This window comes from Felis catus, chromosome A1, assembly GCF_018350175.1.
Source record: "Felis catus isolate Fca126 chromosome A1, F.catus_Fca126_mat1.0, whole genome shotgun sequence".
NCBI lineage: Eukaryota > Metazoa > Chordata > Mammalia > Carnivora > Felidae > Felis > Felis catus.
Window position 1 is genome coordinate 139,749,839 of NC_058368.1, and position 24,201 is coordinate 139,774,039.

At 34.5% G+C, this 24,201-nt stretch overlaps 1 protein-coding gene across 8 annotated transcripts in view; it reads left to right on the top strand.

Moving 5' to 3' along the window:
• The window catches only part of POLK (DNA polymerase kappa), a 72,924-nt gene that overhangs the window by 46,986 nt on the left and 1,737 nt on the right, over positions 1-24,201 (top strand). For 6 of the 8 annotated variants that reach the window (XM_006927792.5, XM_019835667.3, XM_019835662.3 and 3 more), the window contains 9 exons: positions 799-952; positions 5,656-5,895; positions 7,519-7,643; positions 8,821-8,987; positions 11,279-11,311; positions 18,082-18,178; positions 20,006-20,177; positions 22,021-22,965; positions 24,082-24,124. In XM_006927792.5, the coding sequence (XP_006927854.1) occupies positions 799-952; positions 5,656-5,895; positions 7,519-7,643; positions 8,821-8,987; positions 11,279-11,311; positions 18,082-18,178; positions 20,006-20,177; positions 22,021-22,965; positions 24,082-24,124 (1,976 nt within the window). The remainder of the gene's footprint in view (positions 1-798; positions 953-5,655; positions 5,896-7,518; positions 7,644-8,820; positions 8,988-11,278; positions 11,312-18,081; positions 18,179-20,005; positions 20,178-22,020; positions 22,966-24,081; positions 24,125-24,201) is intronic. The other 2 variants (XM_006927793.5, XM_019835670.3) reach the window with 2 other exon arrangements.

The window sequence follows — 24,201 nt, forward strand, 5'->3', positions numbered from 1 at the left end:
AGAAAGAAAAAATCCCAAGCAGTCTCTGGTTTGTCAGTGCAGAGCCCGACATGGGGCTTCATCTCATGAATCCTGAGGTCATGACCTGCGCCAAGGTCAAGAGTCAGATGCTTAACCTACTGAGCCACTCAGGTGCCCCAAGATTATTGCTTTCTAAAAGGAACAGAAACCATTGGGGCACCTGGGTGGATCAGTGTCTGACTCTAGATCTTCCCTCAAGTCAAGATCTCATGGTTCATGAGTTTGAGCCCTACATCGGGCTCTGTACTAACAGTATGGAGCGTGCTTAGGATTCTCTCTCTCTCCCTCTCTCTCTCAGCCCCTCTCACTCTCTCTTGTCTCTTTCAAAATAAATAAACTTAAAAAACATTATAAAGAAATAAATAAAATGAACAAAAACCATCATAAAAGGTGAGAGGGAGCAGGGTCCTATTGTTACCACTTCTACTCTTGACCAGTTATTTAAAATTATGTTACTTAACTGTTCTTTCTGTGCCAGCAGAAGGATGTCTGAGATTTATTTGAGTCACTTATTATATCTAGATAAAGATGGCTGAATAGAGATTATATCAAATGAAGCTGTTTCATGGTCTTCTGCCTTCATGATCTATTTTAATGCAAAAAAGAATTTGAACAAACTTGCCCTAGCAATAAATTATTTATTCCCTAAATCTATGAGCTATTGATTGTAGGATTTTTGCTATATTTCGAAGTAAGAATATTAATGTTTCTTATCAGCTGTTATATGACAGGTTTTGCTGTGGCAGCAGAATTTAAACCATTTTGTTCCTTTTGAAGGTTAAGGAAATACTTGCTGATTATGATCCCAATTTTATGGCCATGAGTCTTGATGAAGCCTACTTGAATATAACAAAGCACTTACAGGAAAGACAAAATTGGCCTGAGGACAAAAGGAAGTATTTCATCAAAACAGGGAACTCTCTAGAAAATGGTAAGCAATTAATTAGAATGATCAAACTAAAAAACAAACAAAAAGCCCTTTGAATTAACCCAGTTAATGCATTAGCATCCATAGATGGTAGGACTAGTTAAACCTTTATTATGAAAAAATATTAAAAATGAAAAATCAGAAACTTAAAATGTACTAGTGGAATTTCTAAGTTTAATTTGTAGAATGTCACTTTTAAACCAAATGAGATTGTTAAATTTCTTGAGTTTAAGAGTGTGCACTAGTTTGCATTCCCACCAACAGTACAAGAAGGTTCCTGTTTCTCCACATCCTTGCCACCATCTGTTGTTTCCTGAGTTGTTTATTTTATCCACTCTGACCTGTGTGAGGTGGTATCTCAGTGTGGTTTTGATTTGTATTTCCCCTATGATGAGTGGATGTTGAGCATCTTTTCATGTGTCTCTTGGCCATCTGGATGTCTTCTTTGGAAAGTGTCTATTTATGTCTTCTGCTCATTTCTTCACTGGATTATTTGTTTTTTGGATATTGCGTTTGGTAAGTTCTTTATAGATTTTGGATACTAACCCTTTATTCGATATGTCATTTGCAAATATCTTTTCCCATTCTGTCGGTTGCCTTTTAGTTTTGTTGATTGTTTCCTAGGGTATTATGCTAAGTGAAATAAGTCAGAGAAAGACAGATATCATATGTTTTCACTCATATGTGGAACTTGAGAAACTTAACAGAAGACCATGGGGGAAGGGAAGGGAAAAAAAGTAGTTACAAACAGAGAGGAAGGGAGGCAAACCATAAGAGAGTCTTAAATACGGAGAACAAACTGAGGGTTGATGGGGGTTTGGGGGAAAGGGAAAAATGGTGAGGGACATTGAGGAGGGAATTTGTTGGGATGATCACTGTGTGTTGTATGTAAGCAATGAATCATGGGAATCTACCCCAAAACCAAGAGCGCATTGTATACACTGTATGTTAGCCAATTTGACAATAAATTATATATATATAAACAAAAAACTGTGCAGAATCCCTAAACAAAGTAATTTCATAGCAGTTCTTTTCTTAAGATCTAATTAAGAAAATGTTGGGTTGTATTGAATCTGAGGAGGTTGTCTTTTGTTGTAGTTGTTAACAGATAATAGAGTTTTTAAAAATTGACCTGAAACATATGAAAACATTGGGTGAGTTTTTTCCCTCTTGTTTTCCAAATTATCTATAATCTGGTTATACAGTGATTATGACTGTTTTCAGCCTTGCCAAAAGTCATGATTCCCAACTCTCTTCTTTGGTTTAGACCTTATTTTGATTCCTTTGTATACAATGAAATAGAAGTTTCATGACCCTAAGGGTTTTTTCAAGGTCTCTTTGTTGCCTATCCAGAACCCTGTCAAGGAACATGTAGATATTATGCATACTACTTTCAGCCCTCTGTCAGAGGTATGATTACTTCAGATATCTTAGCTGTCCTAGACCCCTGAGCAAAATTGACCTGGATGAAAAGGTAGAAACAGAGAGTTTGTTCACAACCCACAACTGTATTTCCTGTGCACAACTCATTGACTTCTTCGGGGTTGGGGGGACAGACAGTGGTAGCGAAACCCATTTGTAACTTTCCCTGAGTCAACAATGGTGGATCTTTGATGGCATAAAAATGGTGGGTTTTCTTCAGTGACATAAAATTCTCTCATATTGTTTAGAGGTCACATCTTTAGAGCAAGTTTAATGGGGACATCAGATCACAACTTCACCATCTTATTTAGAACTCTAAGGAATAGGTCTCTCTCTTTAATACAAACATTAAACGATAAACAAGCATGATTCCTGGACACAGAGGCTTAGAGCAAAAGATTTTCTGTAGTATAACTTTATTGTTTGGGGGAAGCAGCACAAACCTGGTGTCATGTTTGCTTTATATCTTAATTTATTTCCTTACTTTTCACAAGAGAAGGTGGGGGAACCATTCAAAGGTTGTATCAGAGCATCTCCATGAGGGTCTCCTGTAACAATTATTTTCACAATATATTTTAAAAAATTACATTGAGACTAAGGTAAATGTTTTCATTCTCTACTACCGTTCTTTTCATTTATTATACTACATTCAAACTCACTTTGAGCATGTGAATTTTTAATATAGTTATTTATGTACTTTTTTGTATTTCACATTTTTAAGCTATTTAAATAGTTTTAGCTTTTTTCCCTCATATATAAATCCCTGTGGGCTGGACTTTTCAGCATACCTGATTTCACATTATGCCATGGGAAGCAGTCAGTAGTAAGTTGGAGCCATGGCAGGTGACTGATACATCTTCCTCTGAAGTCTAAGACATTTTTCTGCTGTTTGCCTCTTTTCTGAAAGGTGCAGTCTTTGGAAAAGTATTGCTAAGTACTTTGTCTATGTGCAAATAAAATAATTAATATTTAAAAAAAATATTTATTTATTTTGAGAGAGAGACCGCATGCATGGATGTGTGCACAAGTGCAGGGTGGCGGGACAGACAGAGAGGGGGAAACAGAGAATCCCAAGTAGGCTCCATGCTGTCAGTGCAGAGCTCAACACGGAGCTTGATCTCAAGAACCCTAACATCATGACCTGAGCCGAAATCAAGAGTGGGATGCTTAACCGACTGAGCCACCTAGGTGCCTCAATAATTATTATTTTATGTTTATTCTGCCATATAAATCTGGATGGTGAGTGTGAGGCAATACAAGAAACTGAAATACCATATACTTTTAGCACTTGCCATTCAGATGGGATGCTTTCATCCTAGTGTTTCAGATTATAAGAAATCTTAGTTTTGTATTCAGATCACTTCAGTTATGGGATTATAAAGATTTTTTTTTCAAAAAGCTAGTAAGAAACTACTGTAGCAGTAGTTGTAGAGGCAGGCCTAACAAAGAACTAGACAGATGGAATAATAGGAGACTGCAACATTCAGCAGCTGTTCTAACAATGAACCTAAAGGCAGTATGCTTTGCTTCCTATTATGGTTTTCTATCAGTGACCCACCTAAGAGTACTGTGATGGACTCATGAGGTACAAAACATGGCATAAGGAACTCTGTATAAGGGGCTTATGAACTGGTTTGCAGTTTTTCTGCAGCTCTCTTTACCTTGACTTTTACGCATACAGATGGGGAAAAGGGGACCTTTCAACTTTGCCACAGTCATAATGCCTTATGAAATGTTTAACATTTTATTTATTTATTTATTTACTTATTTATTTTAAAGATTTTTTTTTTAAGTTAATTTACCCACTTGGAGAGAGAGAGAGAGGAACAGGGAAAGAGAGAGAGAGAGCCCCAAGCAGGGTCTGCGCTGTTAGTTTAGAGCCCAATGTGGGCCTTGAACTCATGAACTGTGAAATCATGACCTGAGCCAAAGTCAGATGCTTAACTTACTGAGCCATCCAGGTGTGCCTGAAATGTTCATCATTTTAAAAATAGAATATGGAAAATGAAAGCAGCTGAGGCACATAAATAACTGCTAATGTTAAGTTTATAAATAAGACTTATTTTGTATATGGCCTAGGAATTCAGATTTCCTAGGAATTCAGATTTAGAAAACATCTTTCTGTAACTTAATTCAAATTAGATGCTTTAAAATTTGAAACTAATCTGGTGGTTTGTCATACTATATGTATTATCTTTAAAAAACCTTCCTTAAAAGTCCTAGTTGTTCGTTTTTTAAGTAATATGCATTTATATGTGTCTTGAAACCAGAAATTTAATTTTTGCTTCTGCATTTATCTTAATATAGAAAACATTTATATGTAATAAAATTATGAAGAGATCAGAAATTTCTGTTGTTAATCTTAATTTTTATAAATACATTTAAACTGCATTTCTTTTCCATTAAGCCCTGAAAGTAGTCTTTAATGGATTTAATGGATTTAATGAGGACACTTTTGATATTGGCATAAATTTGAGTATATTGTACAGTCCAATTGTGAAAAATGCAACTAAAATGAGGCAATAACTAGATTACTATTTTTATTTTACTTTCAAGGTTATAGCCTACTGGTAATAATAAAGGCTTCTTTCCCTTAAACTTGGACCAGAGTTAATCTGATCAGACCTTAAGAATTTGTATATTTAAAGAAGCGTAACTTCCAACAGTAATTACTATTTATTTCAAGTGTGCCCTTAGTAAAAGTGGTACTTTATAAGTAAGCAAGTCAAAATTAAAATCAGCATTTGAAAGAGGGAAATTGAGAGTATTTTAATGTCTGAAAAGTTTCTTCCATGAAGAAAATGGAAGGTTTTTTTCTCTCTAAAAAAACTTATTTCTCAGCATAATTATTCTTGATTGCTAATGCATTTTTCCTCAATCCTAAATTCTAATTTAATGAGTAAGGAAAAAAAGCTTTTTTTAAAAAAAAAAAGAAGTAATGTGACTAGGCCCATTTCTAGATTTTAGTTAATTTAGGTATCGTACACAAATTGGTGAGTTTTACATAGGATGTTTCTTCTTAAAGTGTATACCATGGAAATAGATAATATTCCTTTTAAGAAAAACTTAGAATCAGTATTTTCTTTGTTAAACAGTTACAAAATATAAATAACATTTGTCATCTTGGTTCTTAGAAACAAAACTAAAAAAAAAGAAGAGAAACAAAACTAAACTAGATTTGCTTTGTCTTTAAAAAGAATGTAGGGAAACCTAATTTATGAAGTATGTACTTTTGTATTTATGAAGATTTATGAAGATAATTACTGTTCCTGCTTATAATTTAGATAAACCTGGAGAAGAAGTGAATAAAGTGAGTGAGCAGGAGCGATCCATCCCTCCACTACTCTTTAATGACATTCCTCCTGATTTGCACCCCCAAGGAAATCCTTTCCAAGCAAACTCTGAAGAGCAAAATAATCCTCAAATACTCCAAAATGCGATTGTTTTTGGAACATCAGCCGAGGAAGCCGTAAAGGAAATTCGTTTCAGAATTGAGCAAAAAACAACATTGACAGCCAGTGCAGGTACTTAAAAGGGATTTGATGGCTACCCCATAGTTAAAAATTTCAGACTGGCTAATATAAGTGTAATATTAGTAGTTTCTGGTTATGAAGTATATAGTGACATTTTACTTACCCTTTATGATTTCAATTTCTAATGACTTTACCTATTCAGAATACTGTGAACCTACAGGTAAATTGGAATTCAGCAGAAAGGCCCATGAGCCCAAAGAAAAAACTTTCATAAATCTAATGTAGCTATCCTTTTTTTAAGCATTCAGTATTTTAATTGGTTTAGCTTTATTGGTTTTCCCTTTGAAGACTTCAGCCCTGTCCAGGATTACAGTTCAGGAAAGACCCCAGCTGACCCACAAAGTAGAAGATAGAAAAAACCCCAACTAGCTACATAGCAATCTAGGGCCAGCTAGTGAAGGGAAAAAGAGCTTCACAAATGTCAGTAACCCATGAGGGTATCACTGTGTCTTAACATTATCTTATAAAAGCCATATTATGATTACATTAATCTTTCCTTTCTATGCCAAAGTGTGAGAATAAGTAACAAATTTTAGTAGAATGTGTACAAAAATAGAAATGAATCACTTAATGACTCTATTTGAGTATTTTAAGTTATCTTACTCATTGAGACTCCTAGAAATTTTAAAATATCTTCCTGAAAAGTATTAATTTGCTTTGTGTATAACATGAAAAGAATGCATGTATTTTATTATCATTGTTTTAAGTATAATGCAACCTAGAATATTTGATTTTTTAAAATTTATTTTATTTTTTATTTTATTTCTTATAGCATTTACTTATTTTTGAGAGACAGAGAGAAACAGAGCATAAGCAGGGGAGGGGCAGAGAGAGACACACACACAGAATCCGAAGCTTGTTCCAGGCTCTGAATTGTCAACATAAAGCCAAATGTGAGGCTCAAACCCAAAAACTGCAAGATCATGACCTGAGCCAAAGTTGTATGCTTGACTGACTGAGCCACCCAGGCGCCCTGATTTTTTTTATGTGGATAATCTATACAGAAGAACTTTTCAAAGAGTGAACATCCATCCTAAGTTATATCCTGGATCTTTTCTATAAGTCAGCCCTGTATTGCTACTAAAAATGGTACATAAACTAATGATATTACTTAAACTCATAAATTACTCGTAGACTTTAAAATACCATAGAGAGAGAGGGGTGCCTGGGTGGTTCAGTCAGTTAAGCATCTGACCCCGGCTCAGGTCATGATCTCACAGTTAGTGAGTTTGAACTGTGCTGACAGCTCAGAGTATGGAGCCTGATTTAGATTCTGTGTGTCCCTCGCTCTCTGCCCCTCCCCCACTCATGCTGTGTCACTCTGTCTCTCCCAAAAGTATAAATAAACATTAAAAATTTTTAAAAATAAAATAAGATACCATGGGGAGATTAAATGTTCCTTATTTTTGCTGTCACAGTAACTACTACATTTCCTTTTCCTAAAATCATATCGAGCCCTGAGGAGATAGGAAGTTATCAAATGTTATTTTTAAAGTACCATTCCACATCATTTCAGATGTTTTGCACTCACCATTTTTTTTCAGTATTGTCATCATATATTTTAAAATCATATATGTCAACTTCTTTGAGTCATCAGGGTGTTCTTCTTTTAAGGCATTGCCCCAAATACAATGTTAGCAAAAGTATGCAGTGATAAGAATAAACCAAATGGACAATACCAAATTCTCCCCGATAGAGAAGCTGTGATGGATTTCATCAAGGACTTACCCATTAGAAAGGTGAGATTTTATATAGAATTTATATAAATTTTATTTATATAAATAAACATATATGTATTCATATAAATATACTCGGAAGAGACACTATTTAGGATGGTAATAATCATTCTTTGCTGAAAAGTTCTAGAGGTATAGGTAACAAGCAAGAAGTAAAATGGATGATTGAGTTTGGGCTTGAAGAAATCTTTGTATGAAACCCTAAACTGAGGTTTAAGAAGCTTGTTTGCTGAAAAATTTTAAGAAAGTAATAGATGAAAGATTTTTAAGTGTACTGCTACTAAGAAGAACAGAAATAAAAAGAATACTTGGAAGAGTCCTTTCAGCTATCACTTAATATACTATTTTAGTTTTAAAGTCTAGGTGCCACCAGATCAATAGGTATGAGACTTCAGAGATTTAGAAATTTGTTTTGACCAAAAAAAATATTATTTTTAAAATGGTAAAATGATCCCTCAGGGTAAGAGAAAGGGTGTGTTTTACTATTTTTTACAGCCTGTAGATTTTTCTGCATATATATGCTTTTTTAAAAAACAATAATTACACTAGACACTATTTGATGTTCTGGGGGCTTAATTTTCTTGCTCAACATAATGTATAGGAGTAGATTTAAATAAAAATCTCTCAATGCTCAGAACAAAGGCTGTAATCAAAGAATATAATGTACTACACTTGATCTTAGCCAAAAGGCTAAGAAGCAGTTCAAAGAATATAATGTGTGATCACTGAATAGTTTAGAATATATAACATGTAACTATAAAGCAGCATTTTCCAGTGTGGTTTTCAAGGTATGAGTAGATGTTCCATTAAAAAAAAAAAGTTCTGGGGTCAGAGAACTTTGGAACATAACAGCTTTAGTGGGTCACAACAGATAATAGTATACTAAAGATTCATAAGTTTTGCTGTTTATTTTTAATTTGTTTATTCCATTTTCTAAGTTTCTATAATAGAATTCTTTTTTTAATACTTTTTCAAATTACCTGAAATTTAAAAATTTTAATTCCTTATAGCACTTGTTTAGATGTGCCCAAAAATAATTAAAGCAGTTTTCTTGCATGACTTGTGAAGATAGTCACATTATTCGTACCTTTTATTGGTTATAAAAGGTATAATGAGGTTAAATATCTGTTCTTGCCTTAATGTAAAACTTTATTAATGATAAATATTGACTCTTTTCTAGGTGTCTGGCATAGGAAAAGTTACAGAGAAAATGTTAAAGGCCCTTGGAGTTATTACTTGTACAGAACTCTACCAACAGAGGGCATTACTTTCTCTTCTTTTCTCTGAAACATCTTGGCATCATTTCCTTCATATTTCCCTGGGTCTAGGTTCAACACTCCTGGCAAGGTATCTATGTGTATAGTCATTTTGTTTTTTCTTTATCATTTGCTGAAATAGCAATATTAACCATTGACATGGAGGCTCTAAGGATAATATGTTTAAAAATTTTTTTAGGCTAGTTCATTCCAGAATATAATTTTTGAATTAAAGTCAAAAGATTGGAGGTGGGAGGAAAGGAAAAGAGGAACAAAGAATCACTTTTTGGCTGTTGGCCACAGCAATTGGGTAGATAGACAAGAGGCATGATGAGTTCTTTCTTTTCTGTACCTGTCTTATTTTTCATTTAGAACATAACGACAATGGTGTTCTGATTGCTGAGGAAGGAAAGTGGCTCATATTCCAGAATTTACCCCTTAAGCAAAGAGATTTAATCTCTTTGATTTAATCTCTTTAATTCTTTGAAAGGCTTTCTGAACTAACAACTATATTTCTTTTCTTTTCCAGATTTGTAAATAATTGACAGATTCATTCAATACTGACTAATTACGTTGTTAGGTACTGTTCTAGGCACTGGGAAGAATACTAGGAAACAAGACAAACTCCTGCCTTCATGGAGTTTACATAATAGTGTGGGAAACAGGAAGTAACCAAATAAACAAATGAAGAAAGTAAGGCAGAGTAAGGGACTGGAAAATGACTTGGGCCTTAAGAGTAGGGGGTTGCAGCCATGATCCAGAGGCATGATCCATAATCTAATTGAAGTTCTATTGAGTAGTAAAAATGAGTAGTAAGTATAGGAGAGTGAAGTTAATATACATGACCAAAAACTAGGTAATTGATATTTAATTACATGTATAACTGCAAACGATTATGTCCCCCCCAGAGGCAGGGACCTGAAGTGGCCAGCCATACAAAGATGTAGGAGAAGAGGAAACAGCTAGAGGAGAGGCCCTAGGATTTTTCCCTGCCACTCTGATCTCAGTCTTAAAAAGAAGTATCTTAGAGCTAAAGCGTACACGGTTGGGAGTGGGTGAAAAGAAGGTATTTTAAAAAAGAATGGGAATTAACAATGGGCACTATTTTTATAATTTTGTTATCATCCTGTCAGCCTGCCCTCAAAATAACTCCTTGGTATTCTGATTCTTAAACTAAAGAAAAGCAGGAAGATTACTGAGGAGACATATGAAAGAAGTTTGATAAAATAATTAAACCTGCTAAATCTTGTAGACATTGCAGGTTGTGCAGTATCTCCATGTTCCTCATTCTTAAGCTCATAGTGAGCTGACTTTGATCTTAAGTGGATATAATGAAAGATCAGAGAAGGAAATCACATTACTCTGCATAGTCTAATATTTGAAGGTAATGGGAAATAAGACTTTCTTCTTTAATCTAAGAATTATCCTCTTTTTATTTCCATAGTGCTTGAAAATAATATAGTTCTTGATATAACAGAGCATATATTAAACTGTGGTATTTAAAGATGTAGGTAATGCTCTGAAGTGAAATGCATAGGTAATTTATAATATATCAAACCTCCCTTCTCTTCTATGTACATTCTCTATTCCCCTATCCTGCTTTATTTTTTAATCTATAGTTATTCTCAACTGCTAACATATTCCATATTTACTTCTGTATTTGTTTACTTGTCTCCCTCCACTAAGATATGTTTCTTAAGGATAGGAACTTGCTCTGTTTTGGTCACAACTATATGCCCAATGCCTAGAACAGTGCCTTATTCCTAATAGGTTCATTCAGTATGTGAAAAACGAATAATCTACATATCATTTCAGCTTTTTGGTTTCAATTACTCATATCAGGACAGCTAGAATCCAACCAAACTAGATGGATTAGATTCCCAATCATCCTACTACTGTGTCCAAATTCTAACTGAAGTTTATATAGAGTAGTAAAAATGAGTAATAAGTAACTATAAGAGAGTGAAGTTAATATACATGGCCAAAAACTAGGTAATTGATATTTAATTACATATATTGTATAACTGCCAATGATTATGCTTCTTACTCCTATTGGTTTCTATAAGTCATGGTTTTGATATTCAGGCTTTTAACAGAAGCAATTTATAATATCAACCTATTTTCATATTTATTCTCTTTGATAGAGATAGACTGGATCCTTTACACACATAATCATATTAGCATCTTATCTGTATTCTTTGTTGATAGTTTTATTTTGAGATTTAAAAAACTCAGTTTCTCACGGTGTATAAATTTTAACAAAAAACATTACTGAGATTTTTAAATGGTAATTGATATATTAAATCCTCTTAGTTGACTAAATGGAACTGAGCCTTCTTTGAGAATGCAAAGAAAACTTTTTTTCTTTTTTTTCATTTCAAGGGATGGAGATAGGAAAAGCATGAGCGTTGAGAGGTAATGTTTTGTTATTATTAATTGTTCATAATTCATGTTCTTTTTAACTGATTTTTAATTTTTAGTAAAATATCACTGAAACAGAAAAATCTGTTTGCAAACCAAATGACATTTTTCAGTAATTGACACTACTAAAGTAAATATCCCAGTACAGTGCTTTATTACCTTTGCTTGCCATTCTCTCAGTGGGAAAAAATTTAACTGCAGTTAATTTTTTTAGTGTTAGTTTTGCTTCTCTTCAGTGAAAACCAAGCATTTTAGGATTCTAAATCTTAATTTTTAGCCTTGCTGATAAGAAAAATTATACTGGGTAGTTATTTGGGAGATTTAAGAAGGCACCATGGAAATTACTCCTGAAACTTTCCGAATATTGGTGAATGTACATAAGCATCAAATAGTAAACTTGATGAAAGAGAGCTTAGAGGGGACCTAGTTCAAATGGTTTGTAATCTTGTCTGGCAGTCAAATGAAATCCTGAGGGGAGTTTATTGTTTTGGGAAATATGTCATTGAAAAGTCCCTCAATTATCTCTCCTCCAAACACCAGAGTTCACTGAAATGTTTAAGAACCACTAGTCTAGTACAAGGTTGTGTTCATTTTTCACATATATTATATTTAAGTTTACTTATTTATTTTTAGTAATCTCTGTACCCAATGTGGAGCTCAAATTCATGATCCCAACATCAAGAGTCCCACACTCTTCCAACTGAGCCAGCTGGGCACCCCTCACATATACTATTTTTGATCAGAAAAGCTGAATGACTTTTACAAGACAATATATTCAATAAATGAGTTTGATAAAAATTTCTGATTTAGGCTGTGATTTACATAAAAGCAATCAAAGGAAAAGAAGTGGTGGGGGGGCGCATCCAAAATTGAGATAGTACTGTCCTATTTAATGAATTTTTTCTTCCATTTTCTCTTTTGTTATTGAGAATATTACTTACTACCCAAGAATATTAATATTAGTTAATATTAACATTTGTTAGGAAAGGGCCAGCAGAATGGGAAAGAATATTTGCAAATGACATATCCAATAAAGGGTTAGTATACAAAATATATAAAGAACTTACAAAATTCAACACCCAAAAAATTAATAATCCTGTTAAAAATGGAAAGAACACATGGACAGACATTTTTCCAAAGAGGAAATCCAGATGGCCAACAGACACATGAAAAGATGCTCAACATCACTCATCATCAGGGAACTACAAATCAAAATTACAATGAGATATTACCTCACACTACCTCTGTCAGAATGGCTAAAATCAGCAACACAAGAAACAACACATGTTGGCAAGGATTTGGAGAAAGGGGAACTTTCTTATACTGTTGGTAGAAGTGCAAACTGATGCAGTTTGGAAGTGGAAACAGTATGGAAGTTCCTCATACTGTTGGAAGCAATCCAGCAATTGCACTACTGGGTATTTAACCAAAGAATACAAAAATACTAATTCAGAGGGATACATGCACCCTAATGTTCATAGTAGTATTGTCTGTAGTAGACAATTTATGGAAAGCTCCATCAACAGATGAATGGATAAAGAAGATGTGGTATATATACACAATGGAATATTATTCAGCCACAAAAAAGAATAAAATCTTGCTATTTGCAACAACTTGGACGGAGCTAGAGAGTATAATCCTAAGCAAAATTAAGCCAGTCAGAGAAAGAAAGACAAATACCATATGATTTCACTCATATGTGGAATTTAAGAAACAAAACAAGCATAGGGGGAAAAGGGGCAACCAAGAAACACTTTAAATTTTTTTTTTAAATTTTTATTCAGTTTTGAGACACAGAGCATGAGCGGTGGAGGGGTGGAGAGAGAGGGAGACACAGAATCAGAAGCAGGCTCTAGGCTGTCAGCACAGAGCCTGATGAGGGGCTCAAACACACAAACGATGAGATCATGACCTGAACCCAAGTAGATCGCTTAACTGACTGAGCCACCCAGGTGCCCCGGAATACTCTTAACTATAGAGAACAAACTGAAGTTACCAGAAGGGAGGTGGGTGTGCATATGGGTGAAATAGGTGATGGGAATTAAGGAGTTCACATGTTGTGATGAACATCAGATGTATGGAAGTGTTGAATCACTGTATTTTACACTTGAAACTAATATTAAACTGTTTCCTAACTAACTGGAATTTAAATAAAAACTTAAAAAAAAAAAAAAAAAAGAAACTACACTGTGGGGGAGGTGAGGTGGGAGAAAGGGCCAGCAAGCCAATAGGAAAAAATTAAGAAAGATCTAGTTACTCAACAGAGAAGCAAGTACAGATGCCTCTTAAAACATTGGAAATATTCCCAATCTTTATAGTTTAAGAAATACAGATTGAAGGTTCTCTGAAAAAGCCTTTTCACCAATGGGTTGGCAAAGATACCCTATTGATAAGACTGTGGGAGTAAAATAGCTTATAAACTCTGGAGGGAGTGTACTGGTTTCTTACTGGTCCTATAACAAATGACCACAGATCTAGTGGCTTAAAAGAACACAAATTTATTCTCTTACAGTTCTGAAGGTCAGGAGTCCTAAAATTAAGGTATTAGCAGGGTTGCATGCTTTCTAAAGATCCAGGGGAGGATCCATTTCCTTGCCAAAAGCTTCTAAAGGCGGCTTGTATTCTTTGACTCATCATCTTCAGACCTAGCATCTCATCTTTATCCGACTCACCCTCCTGCTTTCTTCTTAAGGGAATCCTTGGGATTACATTGGACCCACCTGGACCATTTAGGATACTCTCCCTATATTAACTTAATCATATCTGCAACGTACCCTTTATCATGTAATGTACTGGGTTCCAAGAGATTAGGATTTGGACATCTTTGGGGACTATTATTTTGCCTACCCCAGGGGTGAAGCATTTTGGCAATGGCTGTTAAAATCACAGATACACTTGTACTTTGATCCCATAGTTCTTTTTCTAGGAATTCATTTTACATATGTAATCACATGTCATTTTACATGTATACAAGATTATTATGTTTTTTTGTGGTAGTAAAAGAAAGTAACTTAAATATCTAGAGAATTGGTTCAATGATCTTACATCTTTAAATTAAAATATTAGGCTGCCATGTAAAAATGAGGGAATTATTTATTCATAAGGAAATCTCACCAGGATGAGTTGAAAAAATGCTAAACAGTGTGTCTAATATTCTACTGTTTATATAAAAAATTAAGAGAAAATGTTTACTTGTTTGCTTATACATAAAATATTCTGGAGAAATTTAAATGATTGGGAAGCTGGAAACATTGGTTGGAGGAGAACTGGGTATTCTTCACTGAATAGTCCTCTGCTCAGGATTTTTAACTCATTACCCTGGTCTCTTTTTAGCATCTTCCTCTTTTATGTTAATATGATCCCTAGCCTACTTTCAATACTCGGGTGCAGATGAATTCAAATTTCTACATTTAATATCACCAGCCCTCCATTTCCAGTTGTCTGTTAGACTAACTCTACCTAGGTGCCAGGAACAACCCCCTTAAGTCTACTTGAAAATACTTCTATTCCAAAAAGTAGATGAACAGTAATTGGAATAATGTTCTCATATATACTTTGTTAAGATAACCCTCTGTAGCAGTCTACGTACACGTATATAATAATGTGTTATAAGTTCTGAGGGCATTATCATAATCTGTTAGTGACTGTAATCAACTTTTTAAAAATCCCAGTATATGTAGTTAATATGTTATATTAGCTTCAGGTGTACAATGTAGTAATTCAACAGTTCCATATGTTGTTCAGTGCTCATCAAGATAAGTACTCTTAATCCCGTTCACCTATTTCATCCATCCCCCTAACCACCTCCCCTCTGGTAACCATCTGTTTATTCTCTAGAGTTACAAGTCTGGTTTTTTGTTTGTTTGTCTCTTTTTTTCTCCTTTGTTTGTTTTGCTTCTTAAATTCCATATATGAGTGAAATCATATGGTATTTGTCTTTCTCTGCCTGGCTTATTTGCTTAGCATTATATGCTCTAGATCCATTTGCATCATTGCAAATGGCAAGATTTCATTCTTTTTTAAGGCTCAGTAATGTTCCATTGGTGTGTGTGTGTGTACACATATGTATATGTGTGCACATGCATACATATATACCACATCTTCTTTATCCATTCATCTATCAATGGACAGTTGGGTTGCTCCCATAATTTGGCTATTATAAATAATGCTGCAGTAAACGTAAGGGTGCATATGTCCCTTCAAATTAGTGTTTTCAAATTCTTTGGGTAAATAACCAGTAGTGTGATTACTAGATTATAGGTAGTTCTATTTTAAAATTTTTGAGGAACCTCCATACTGTTTCCACAGTGGCTGTACCAGTTTACATTCCCACCAACAGTGCAAGAGGGTTCCCCTTTTTCCACACCCTTGCCAACATTTGTTGTTTCTTGAGTTTTTTATTTTAGCCATTCTGACAGGTATGAGGTTATATCTCATTTATTTATTTATTTATTTATTTATTTATTTATTTATTTATTTATTTATTTATTTTTAATGTTTTATTTATTTTTGAGACAGAGAGACAGAGCGTTAACAGGGAAGGGGCAGAGAGAGAGGGAGACACAGAATCCAAAGCAGGCTCCAGGGCTCTGAATTGTCAGCACAGAGCCCGATGCGGGGCTCAAACTCATGGACTGTGAGATCATGACCTGAGTCGAATTGGATGCCCAACCGAATGAGCCACCCAGGCACCCCTAGGTTATATCTCATTTAGTTTTGATTTGTATTTCCCTGATGATGAATGATGTTGAGCATCTTTTCATGTGTCTCTGTTGGCCATCTGGATGCCTTCTTTGGAGAAATGTGGCTTCTGCCCATTTTTTAATTGTATTATTGGGGGGGTAGTATTTAGTTGTATCATTTCTTGATATGTTTTGGGTACTAACCCTTTATCAGATATATCATTTTGCAAATATCTTCTCCTATTCAGTAGGTTGTCTTTTGTTTTTGTTGGTTGTTTCCTTTGCTGTGCATAGGCTTTTTATTTTGATGTTGTCCCAATAGTTTATTTTTGCTTTTGTTTCCCTTGTCTCAGGAGACGTATCTAGAAAGATATTGTTATGGCCAATGTCAGAGAAATTACTGCTTGTTCTCTATTCTAGGATTTTTATGGTTTCAGGTCTCACATTTAGGTCCTTAATCCATTTTGAGTTTATTTTTGTGTATACTGTAACAAAGTGGTCCAGTTTCATTCTTTTGCATGTAGCTGTCCAGTTTTCTCAACATAATTTCTTAAAGAGACTGTCTTTTTCCTATTGCATAGTCTTGCCTCCTTTGTCGAGTTTATTTCTGGGATTTCTATTTTGTTCCATTGATCTATGTGTCTGTTTTTGTTCCAGTACCATACTGTTTTGATTACTATAGCTTTGTAGTATAACTTGAATTTGGAATTGTGTTATCTCCAGCTTTGCTTTGCTTTTTGAAGATTGCTGTGGCTGTTCAGAGTCTTTTGGGGCTCCATACAAATTTTAGGATTGTTAGTTCTAGTTCTGTGAAAAATGCTGTTGGTATTTTGACAGAGATCACATTTAATCTATGATTGCTTTGGGTAGTATAGACATTTTAACAATATTTGTTCTTCCCATCCATGCACATGGAATGTCTTTCCATTTCTTTGTGTTGTCTTCAATTTCTTTTACCGGTGTTTTATAGTTTTCAGAGTACAGGTCTTTCACCTCTTTGATTTAGTTTATTCTTAGGTATTTATTATTTTCAGTACATTGTAAATGGGATTGTTTTCTTAATTCCTTTTTCCATGGCTTCATAATTAGTGTATAGAAATGCAGTGGATTTATGTACATTGATTTTGTATCCTGCAACCTTACTGAATTCATTATTAGTTCTAGTAGCTCTTTAGTGGAATCTTTCAAGGTTTTTATATATAGTATCATGTCTTCTGCAAATAGTGAAAAGATTTACTTCTTACCAATTTGGATGCCTTTTATTTCTTTTTGTTGTTTGATAGCTGTGGCTAGGACTTCTAGTATTTTGTTGAATAAAAGTGGTAAAAGTGGACATCCTTGTATTGTACCTGACCTCAGAGGAAAGGCTCTCAGTTCTTCCCCTTTGAGTATGATGTTAGCTATGGGTTTTTCATATAAGGCATTTTTATGTTGAGATATGTTTCCTCTGAACCTACTTAACATTTTTTTAATGTTTTATTTATTTTTGAGAGGGAAAGAGACAGAGAGCAAATGGGGGAGGGGCAGGCAGACACACACACACACACACACACACACACACACACACACACACAGAATCCGAAGCAGGCTCCAGGCTCTGAGCTGTCAGCACAGAGCCCAACGCAGGGCTTGATCCCACGAACTGTGAGATCATGACCTGAGCCAAAGTTGGTCACTAAACTGACTGAGACACCCAGGCACCCCTCTAAAACCTACTTTGTTGAGTTTTGTTTTGTTTTTTTATCATGAGTAGATGTCATACTTTGTCAAATGCTTTTTCTGCAGATACTGAAATGATCATATAGTTTTTATCCCTTCTCTTATTGTTGCAATATATCAGACTTTAACCTCCTTTTAAAAAAACTACTGTAGGTGAAATCAGTTTAACTATAAATGATCTCCCATTATTCATGTAGATCTTAGATGTTTCTTCTTAATTATATCTTAGTTCATCTGAAAATTTTGTTTTGTACTGCAGAAAAATATAACTTAATGCCAGGCCATTAAAACATACTATCTCATTCCTAAATTATCCTGAATTATAGTTTACTCTGTGCACCAAAATCATTCTTGTCTTTTTAGGACATTCAGTGAGATGAGTAAAGCAGAAGAACAGTATAGCTTGTGCCAGGAACTTTGCAGTGAACTTGCTCAAGATCTGCAGAAAGAAGGATTAAAGGTACTTTATTTAGATGTAGTGTTCTTAGATTTAACATTTTTTAATAATAAAATACTACCTTAAAGGAAGAGTTAGATTTTGCATCTGAGTACAAATTGAGAAATATTGAGTATCCCCAATAAATAAAGAGTAATCCCCAATAGAGATAAATTCAGTTTCTCAATAAATTGAGAAATATAGAGTATCCCCAATAGAGACAAATTCAATTCTGACCCATAATCGAGGCCTATACTGAGATCAGTCGATGAAGAAACAACTTAGGAGGGTGGGCTGGCTCCAGTATAATTCCAGAGTTTATACTACTTGAGGAGTACATTTGAATACGTTCAGAATCAGACTTATAATGGCATTAGAGAGTAAAGCAAAGGTAATGATTTCCCTAGAACTGTATTTACTTATTACAAATGTCTTTCCAACCATCTTTTAATGTTTTCCTCAGGTAGAAAACGATTTTCTAAAATAGGCATTTTGTTTCAATTCTCGAATTCCAGATTGTTTAACATACTGAGAACAAAACCTTGAAGACCCTGAATTTCTATTTTATAACCCTCACTCACAACAATCTATATGTAGTATTTTTCCAAACTCTCAAACCAGAGGTGGCGTTTTTACAAAGTGTAGCACAAAGGTATTCAAAAGTTATTACCAAAAAACCCCCCAAAACAACAAAGGTTATTACAAAGAATGGGATATCTATATAAGTACAGTATATATCTTATAATCCTTTTCTGTCATACCTGAGTGTGAAGATTTTTAAAAAAAAATTGTTTTAATAAACCTGTAATTTGGGAATCATCTCAGATTTATAAGAAAAGTAGCAAAGATAATATAGAGAGTTCTGATATACCCTGTATTATCATAGCTATATTATTACAGTACATTTGTTGAAGCTAAGAAACTGACATTAGCACATTTCTATTGGCTAACCTCCAGACATTATTTGGATTTTACTGTTTTTCCATTAAAATCCTCTTTCTGTTCCAGGATTCAGTCCAGGGAACCACACTGTGTTTAGTTGTCGTGTCTCCCAATCTCCTCTAATCTGTGAAAGTTTATCAGTATTTCCTTGTTTTTCATGACCTTAACAGTCTTAAGGAGTATTGGCCGGGTATCCTGCAAGATGTCTTTCCATCCAGGTTTGGGTGATGTTTTTCTAATGATTAGACCAGGTTATGAATTTTTAGAAAGAATACCAGAAGTGAACTGTCCTCATTACATCCTATCAAGGTATATGATAACTACAAGGTATCATAAATGATACTAACCGTTGTCACCTGGTTAAGTTAGTGTTTGCTAGGCTTCTCCACTGTGACGTTACTATTTTTCCCTTTCATACTCTATTCTTTGGAAGTGAGTTAATAAGTCAACCCACACTCAGAACCTCCAGGGGGTAATAAAATACACATAACATAGAATTTATCATTTTAGCCATTTTTAAGTTACATTTCTGTCATATTAAGTTCATTCATATTGTGCAACCATCACCACTATTAATCTCCAGAGTTTTTTCATTATCCCACACTGAAACCCTGTACCCATTAAACAGTAACTGTAAAGGGAGTTCTTATGTGCAAATGGTTTAGCATAATATCTAGCATACAGTAGACACACAGTAAGTGTGAGGGGAGTAATAATTATTGGCTAAAATGGGATTTTTAGATATTTCAGTTATTCTTTTTAGCAGATTCCATTACCATGTTTTATAAATAATTGATTATACTTCTATATTATGTGTATTTAGAGATCTTTCTAAATTTTTGTAACCTACAAATTAACTTTTTTCTAGAAGTTAGAAAGCCATATGTAACAATGTTCTGTTTGTTGCAGGGTAGAACTGTTACCATTAAACTGAAGAATGTAAATTTTGAAGTAAAAACTCGTGCATCTACAGTTTCATCTGTTGTTTCTACTGCAGAAGAAATATTTGCTATTGCTAAAGACTTGCTAAGAACAGAAATTGATGCTGATTTTCCACATCCCTTGAGATTAAGACTTATGGGTATGACTTGTTTTTCCTTAAATCTGTTAGACCTTCCCAAATAAATTAACTTGGGAAATAGTCTCTCCTTCTATCTCTTAAACCTGTTGAGGAGTTTGTATCTATGCTGCCATTTTTCTTAATTCTTAGAACCTGATGTAGGTGGAACAATGCTCATTAATTTAATCCCCATAAGAACCAGATAAAGTTGTTCTTTTCCTTACTACTTAGTGAAATCCTTCGGGCTAGGTATGTTTCAGAATTTTAAACTTTTCAGATTTTATGAAAGTGAATTTAGTGCATATACTCCATATGTTTTGTAATACTGATTTGGTATCTGAGGCACCACCTTATGATAAACACATTAATATTTTTGTAGCAAACAAAATATCACACTAGGTTAAAGAGAATTGGGTGAGAGGATGTATATGGACAAGCACTCCAAATGCCAACTTTACTGCTAAGAGTGGATCATTAGCTATGCTTTCATGTATGAAAGACAGCACACACTTGAAATTGATTGAATAAAGTTCGTTAAATAAAAGAGCTAAAGAGCCGGGGCACCTGGGTGGCTCAGTCAGTTAAGCTTCCAACTTTGGCTCAGGTCAGGATCTCATGGTTCGGAAATTCGAGCCCCTGCCTGGGCTTCCACGCTGACAGTGCAGAACCGGCTTGGGATTCTCTCTTTCCCTCCCTCTGCCCCTTCTGTGCTTTCTCTCTCTCTTGCTCTCTCTCTCAAAATAAATAAATAAACTAAAAACAAAACCCCAAATCTAAAGAGCAGATGTTAATGACAGCATCATTCAAAATTGCCAAAATTGGAAACAAAAATGCACATAAAAAGACATGGAGGCACCTTAAATGTAAATTATATTATTATATTACATTTATTATTAGTAAATGAAAGAAGCCAGTTTGAAAGGTTAAATACTGTCTGATTCAAACTTATGAAATCTGGAAGAGACAAAACCGTGGAGACAGTGAAAAGATCAGTGTATGTCAAGGGTTAGGGGTGAGGAAGGGATGAATAGACTTAGCACAGAGGACTTTCAGGGCAGTGAAACTATTGTGTATGATTATATAATGGTGGATACAAATCATTAAACACTTGTCAAAATCCATAGGATGTACAACACCAGGAGTGAACCTAATGTAAACTATGAGCTTTGAGTGTTAATGTTGTGTCACTATACGTTCATCATTTGTAACAAATGTACCACTCTGGTGCAATATGTCAGTTGGAGGAGGCTGTGCATGGTGTGGGCACAGGATATGTAGGAACTGCACTTTCTGCTCACTATTGCTGTGAACCTAAAAAAGAGCTAAAGAGTTTTTGAAATTGACTCCAATAGTTGGGTTTTTTTTTTAATTTTTTAATGTTTCTTCATTTTTTGAGAGACAGAGTGCAAGTGGGGGAGCGGCAGAGAGAGGAAGACACAGAATCTGAAGCAGGCTCCAGGCTCTAAGCTGTCAGCACAGAGCCTGATGCAGGGCTTGAACCCACACTGTGAGATCATGACCTGAGCAGAAGTCAGATGTTTAACCAACTAGCCACCCAGGTGCCTTAGTTAGTTGATCTTTAATGGTAACTTATGTCAGATGTTAATTGGAAGACTTACATAATCATGCAAACTCCCAACAGATACTATTTAGTGACACCCAGTTTTATAAAGGAACGTAAATTTCATGCAAAGTACCTGTTTTGAAAACTCATCCTTTAATTCAGAAAATATGCAGTATTGCTTATTATTTTTCTCTAAACAGCCTTTTGTATATATTTCACAACAATATTATGCAAAATATTTTTATGCATTATGAGTGAATTGGCTTTGTTAAGCAATTAATTGTCGTTGATTTAATTTAGGTGTACGGTTATCTAGTTTTCCCAATGAAGAAGACAAGAAACAGCAACAAAGGAGCATTATTGGCTTTTTACAGGCTGGAAACCAAGCTCTGTCAGCTACTGGGCATATGCTAGAGAAAACTGACAAAGATCAGTTTCTAAAACCTCTAGAAATGTCTCAAAAGAAGAGCTTCTTTGATAAAAAGCGATCAGAAAGGAAATGGAGCCAACAAGACACATTTAAGTGTGAAGCTGTGGATACACAAAGTTTACAGACATCAGATTCATTCCAAGTTTTAAAGAAGATGAACGAGAATTTAGAAACATCAGAGAATTCAAATAAGTCTCAGATATTTATCTGTCCCGTTTGCTTTAGGGAGCATGGAAGCATCAGTCTGGAAGCCTTTAATAAACATGTAGATGCCTGTCTTAATGGACCTTCAATTAATGAAGACCGTAAAATGTTCTCATGCTCACATGCTTCCTCTACAGAAGTTAACAGGAAAGAAAATGTACATCATTCTTTTTCACTCCGTGAGAAGCAGGATTATGAAACCCATCAGAAGCATTCAGGAATCAATTCAGTAGATTGTGCAGAGCTAGTAGAGACTAAAGGTAACCCACCTAAAGCAGAAAGTGTAGGTGCTTTAAGTGATAAGCACAGCAAAGAGGAATGTGCTGTTTTTCCAAGAGAATCGTTTAATACTGAGCAACATTATCAGAATTCTTTCTCTACTGTTTTACTGGAAGATACGGGGTCAAGTCAGCAAGAATCCCCCCAGCCTTATTTACCTGAAGTGATAATAACCCAAGCTCTAGTTTGTCCTATTTGTAACCTGGAACAAAAGACTTCAGATCTTACCCTGTTCAATATGCATGTGGATATATGCTTAAATAAAGGTATTATCCAGGAACTGAGAAAGGATAGTCTAGCTAATCAACCCACAAAAAGCACCAAAAGTACTGGTGAGTTTGTAGTCATTTTTATTTTATTTTATTTTATTTTATTTTATTTTATTTTATTTTATTTTATTTTATTTTATTTTATTTTATTTCATTTTATTTTATTTTATTTTTTATTTTTATTTTTTAACATTTATTTATTTTGAGACAGAGAGAGACAGAGCATGAACGGGGGAGGGGCAGAGAGAGAGGGAGACACAGAATCGGAAGCAGGCTCCAGGCTCTGAGCCATCAGCCCAGAGCCCCATGCGGGGCTCAAACTCAGGGACCGTGAGATCATGACCTGAGCTGAAGTCGGACGCTCAACCGACTGAGCCACCCTGGCGCCCCCTGTAGTCATTTTAAAGAATTTGATTATATAGGAATGTTTTATTAAAATTGAGATTGTTGTTAAATATGAAGCATATACAATTAAAGGGATAGTTTGTGTATGCTGCCATTTAGGAAAATGTTATTTACCTTATTAGCATAGGTTAGAATTAACTGAAGCCATTAGATTTTACATTTTGGGAAAACTCCATTTGGGGCTTGATTTAGCACAGAACGAACTCATAAATTCAGGGAGCTAAGTGATCTCATAAAAAATGAGATTCCTGTGGAAGGAATAAGTCACAAGGATAAAAGGTACAGCATAGAGAATATAGTCAATGGGACTGTAATAGTACTGTATGGTGACAGATGATAGCTCTATTTGTGGTGAGCACAGCATATCGTTTGTTGAATCACTATGTTGTATACCTGAAACTAATAGAACACTGTGTGTCAGTTATACTTAAATTTAAAAAAAGAAGAAAGAAAAATTCGTTAAGAAAACTTTTGCCAAGGCACAGTGGTAAATTAACTATAATCACACAACCAGAAAGCCTCTTTAAGTTGTTTTTTGGTAGTCTGAGTCTAACTCAACTTCAAAAATTAAGTGTATACTAATAAAATAAGTAAATTACAAAGAAATAATGCTATAAAGTTAGTTTCTGGTATGTCTACATATAAATTATGTAGTACTAAGGAAGTTTTTATTATCTTTAATCAGTCAGCTTTACCTCTTTAGATTTTTATACAGCTTTATAATTATTTCATGTTGTTCATTATGGAATTTCTTGACTTTTCTTTCCTCTAAAGATACCTCAGGCCAAGTACAAAAGACTGCAACAAAAACAAAAAGGTATGGCTAATTTGAGTTTTAACAAAGCTGGCTATAAAATTGTTATATTTTGAGGTCTAATTTTTAGGGAATGTTAA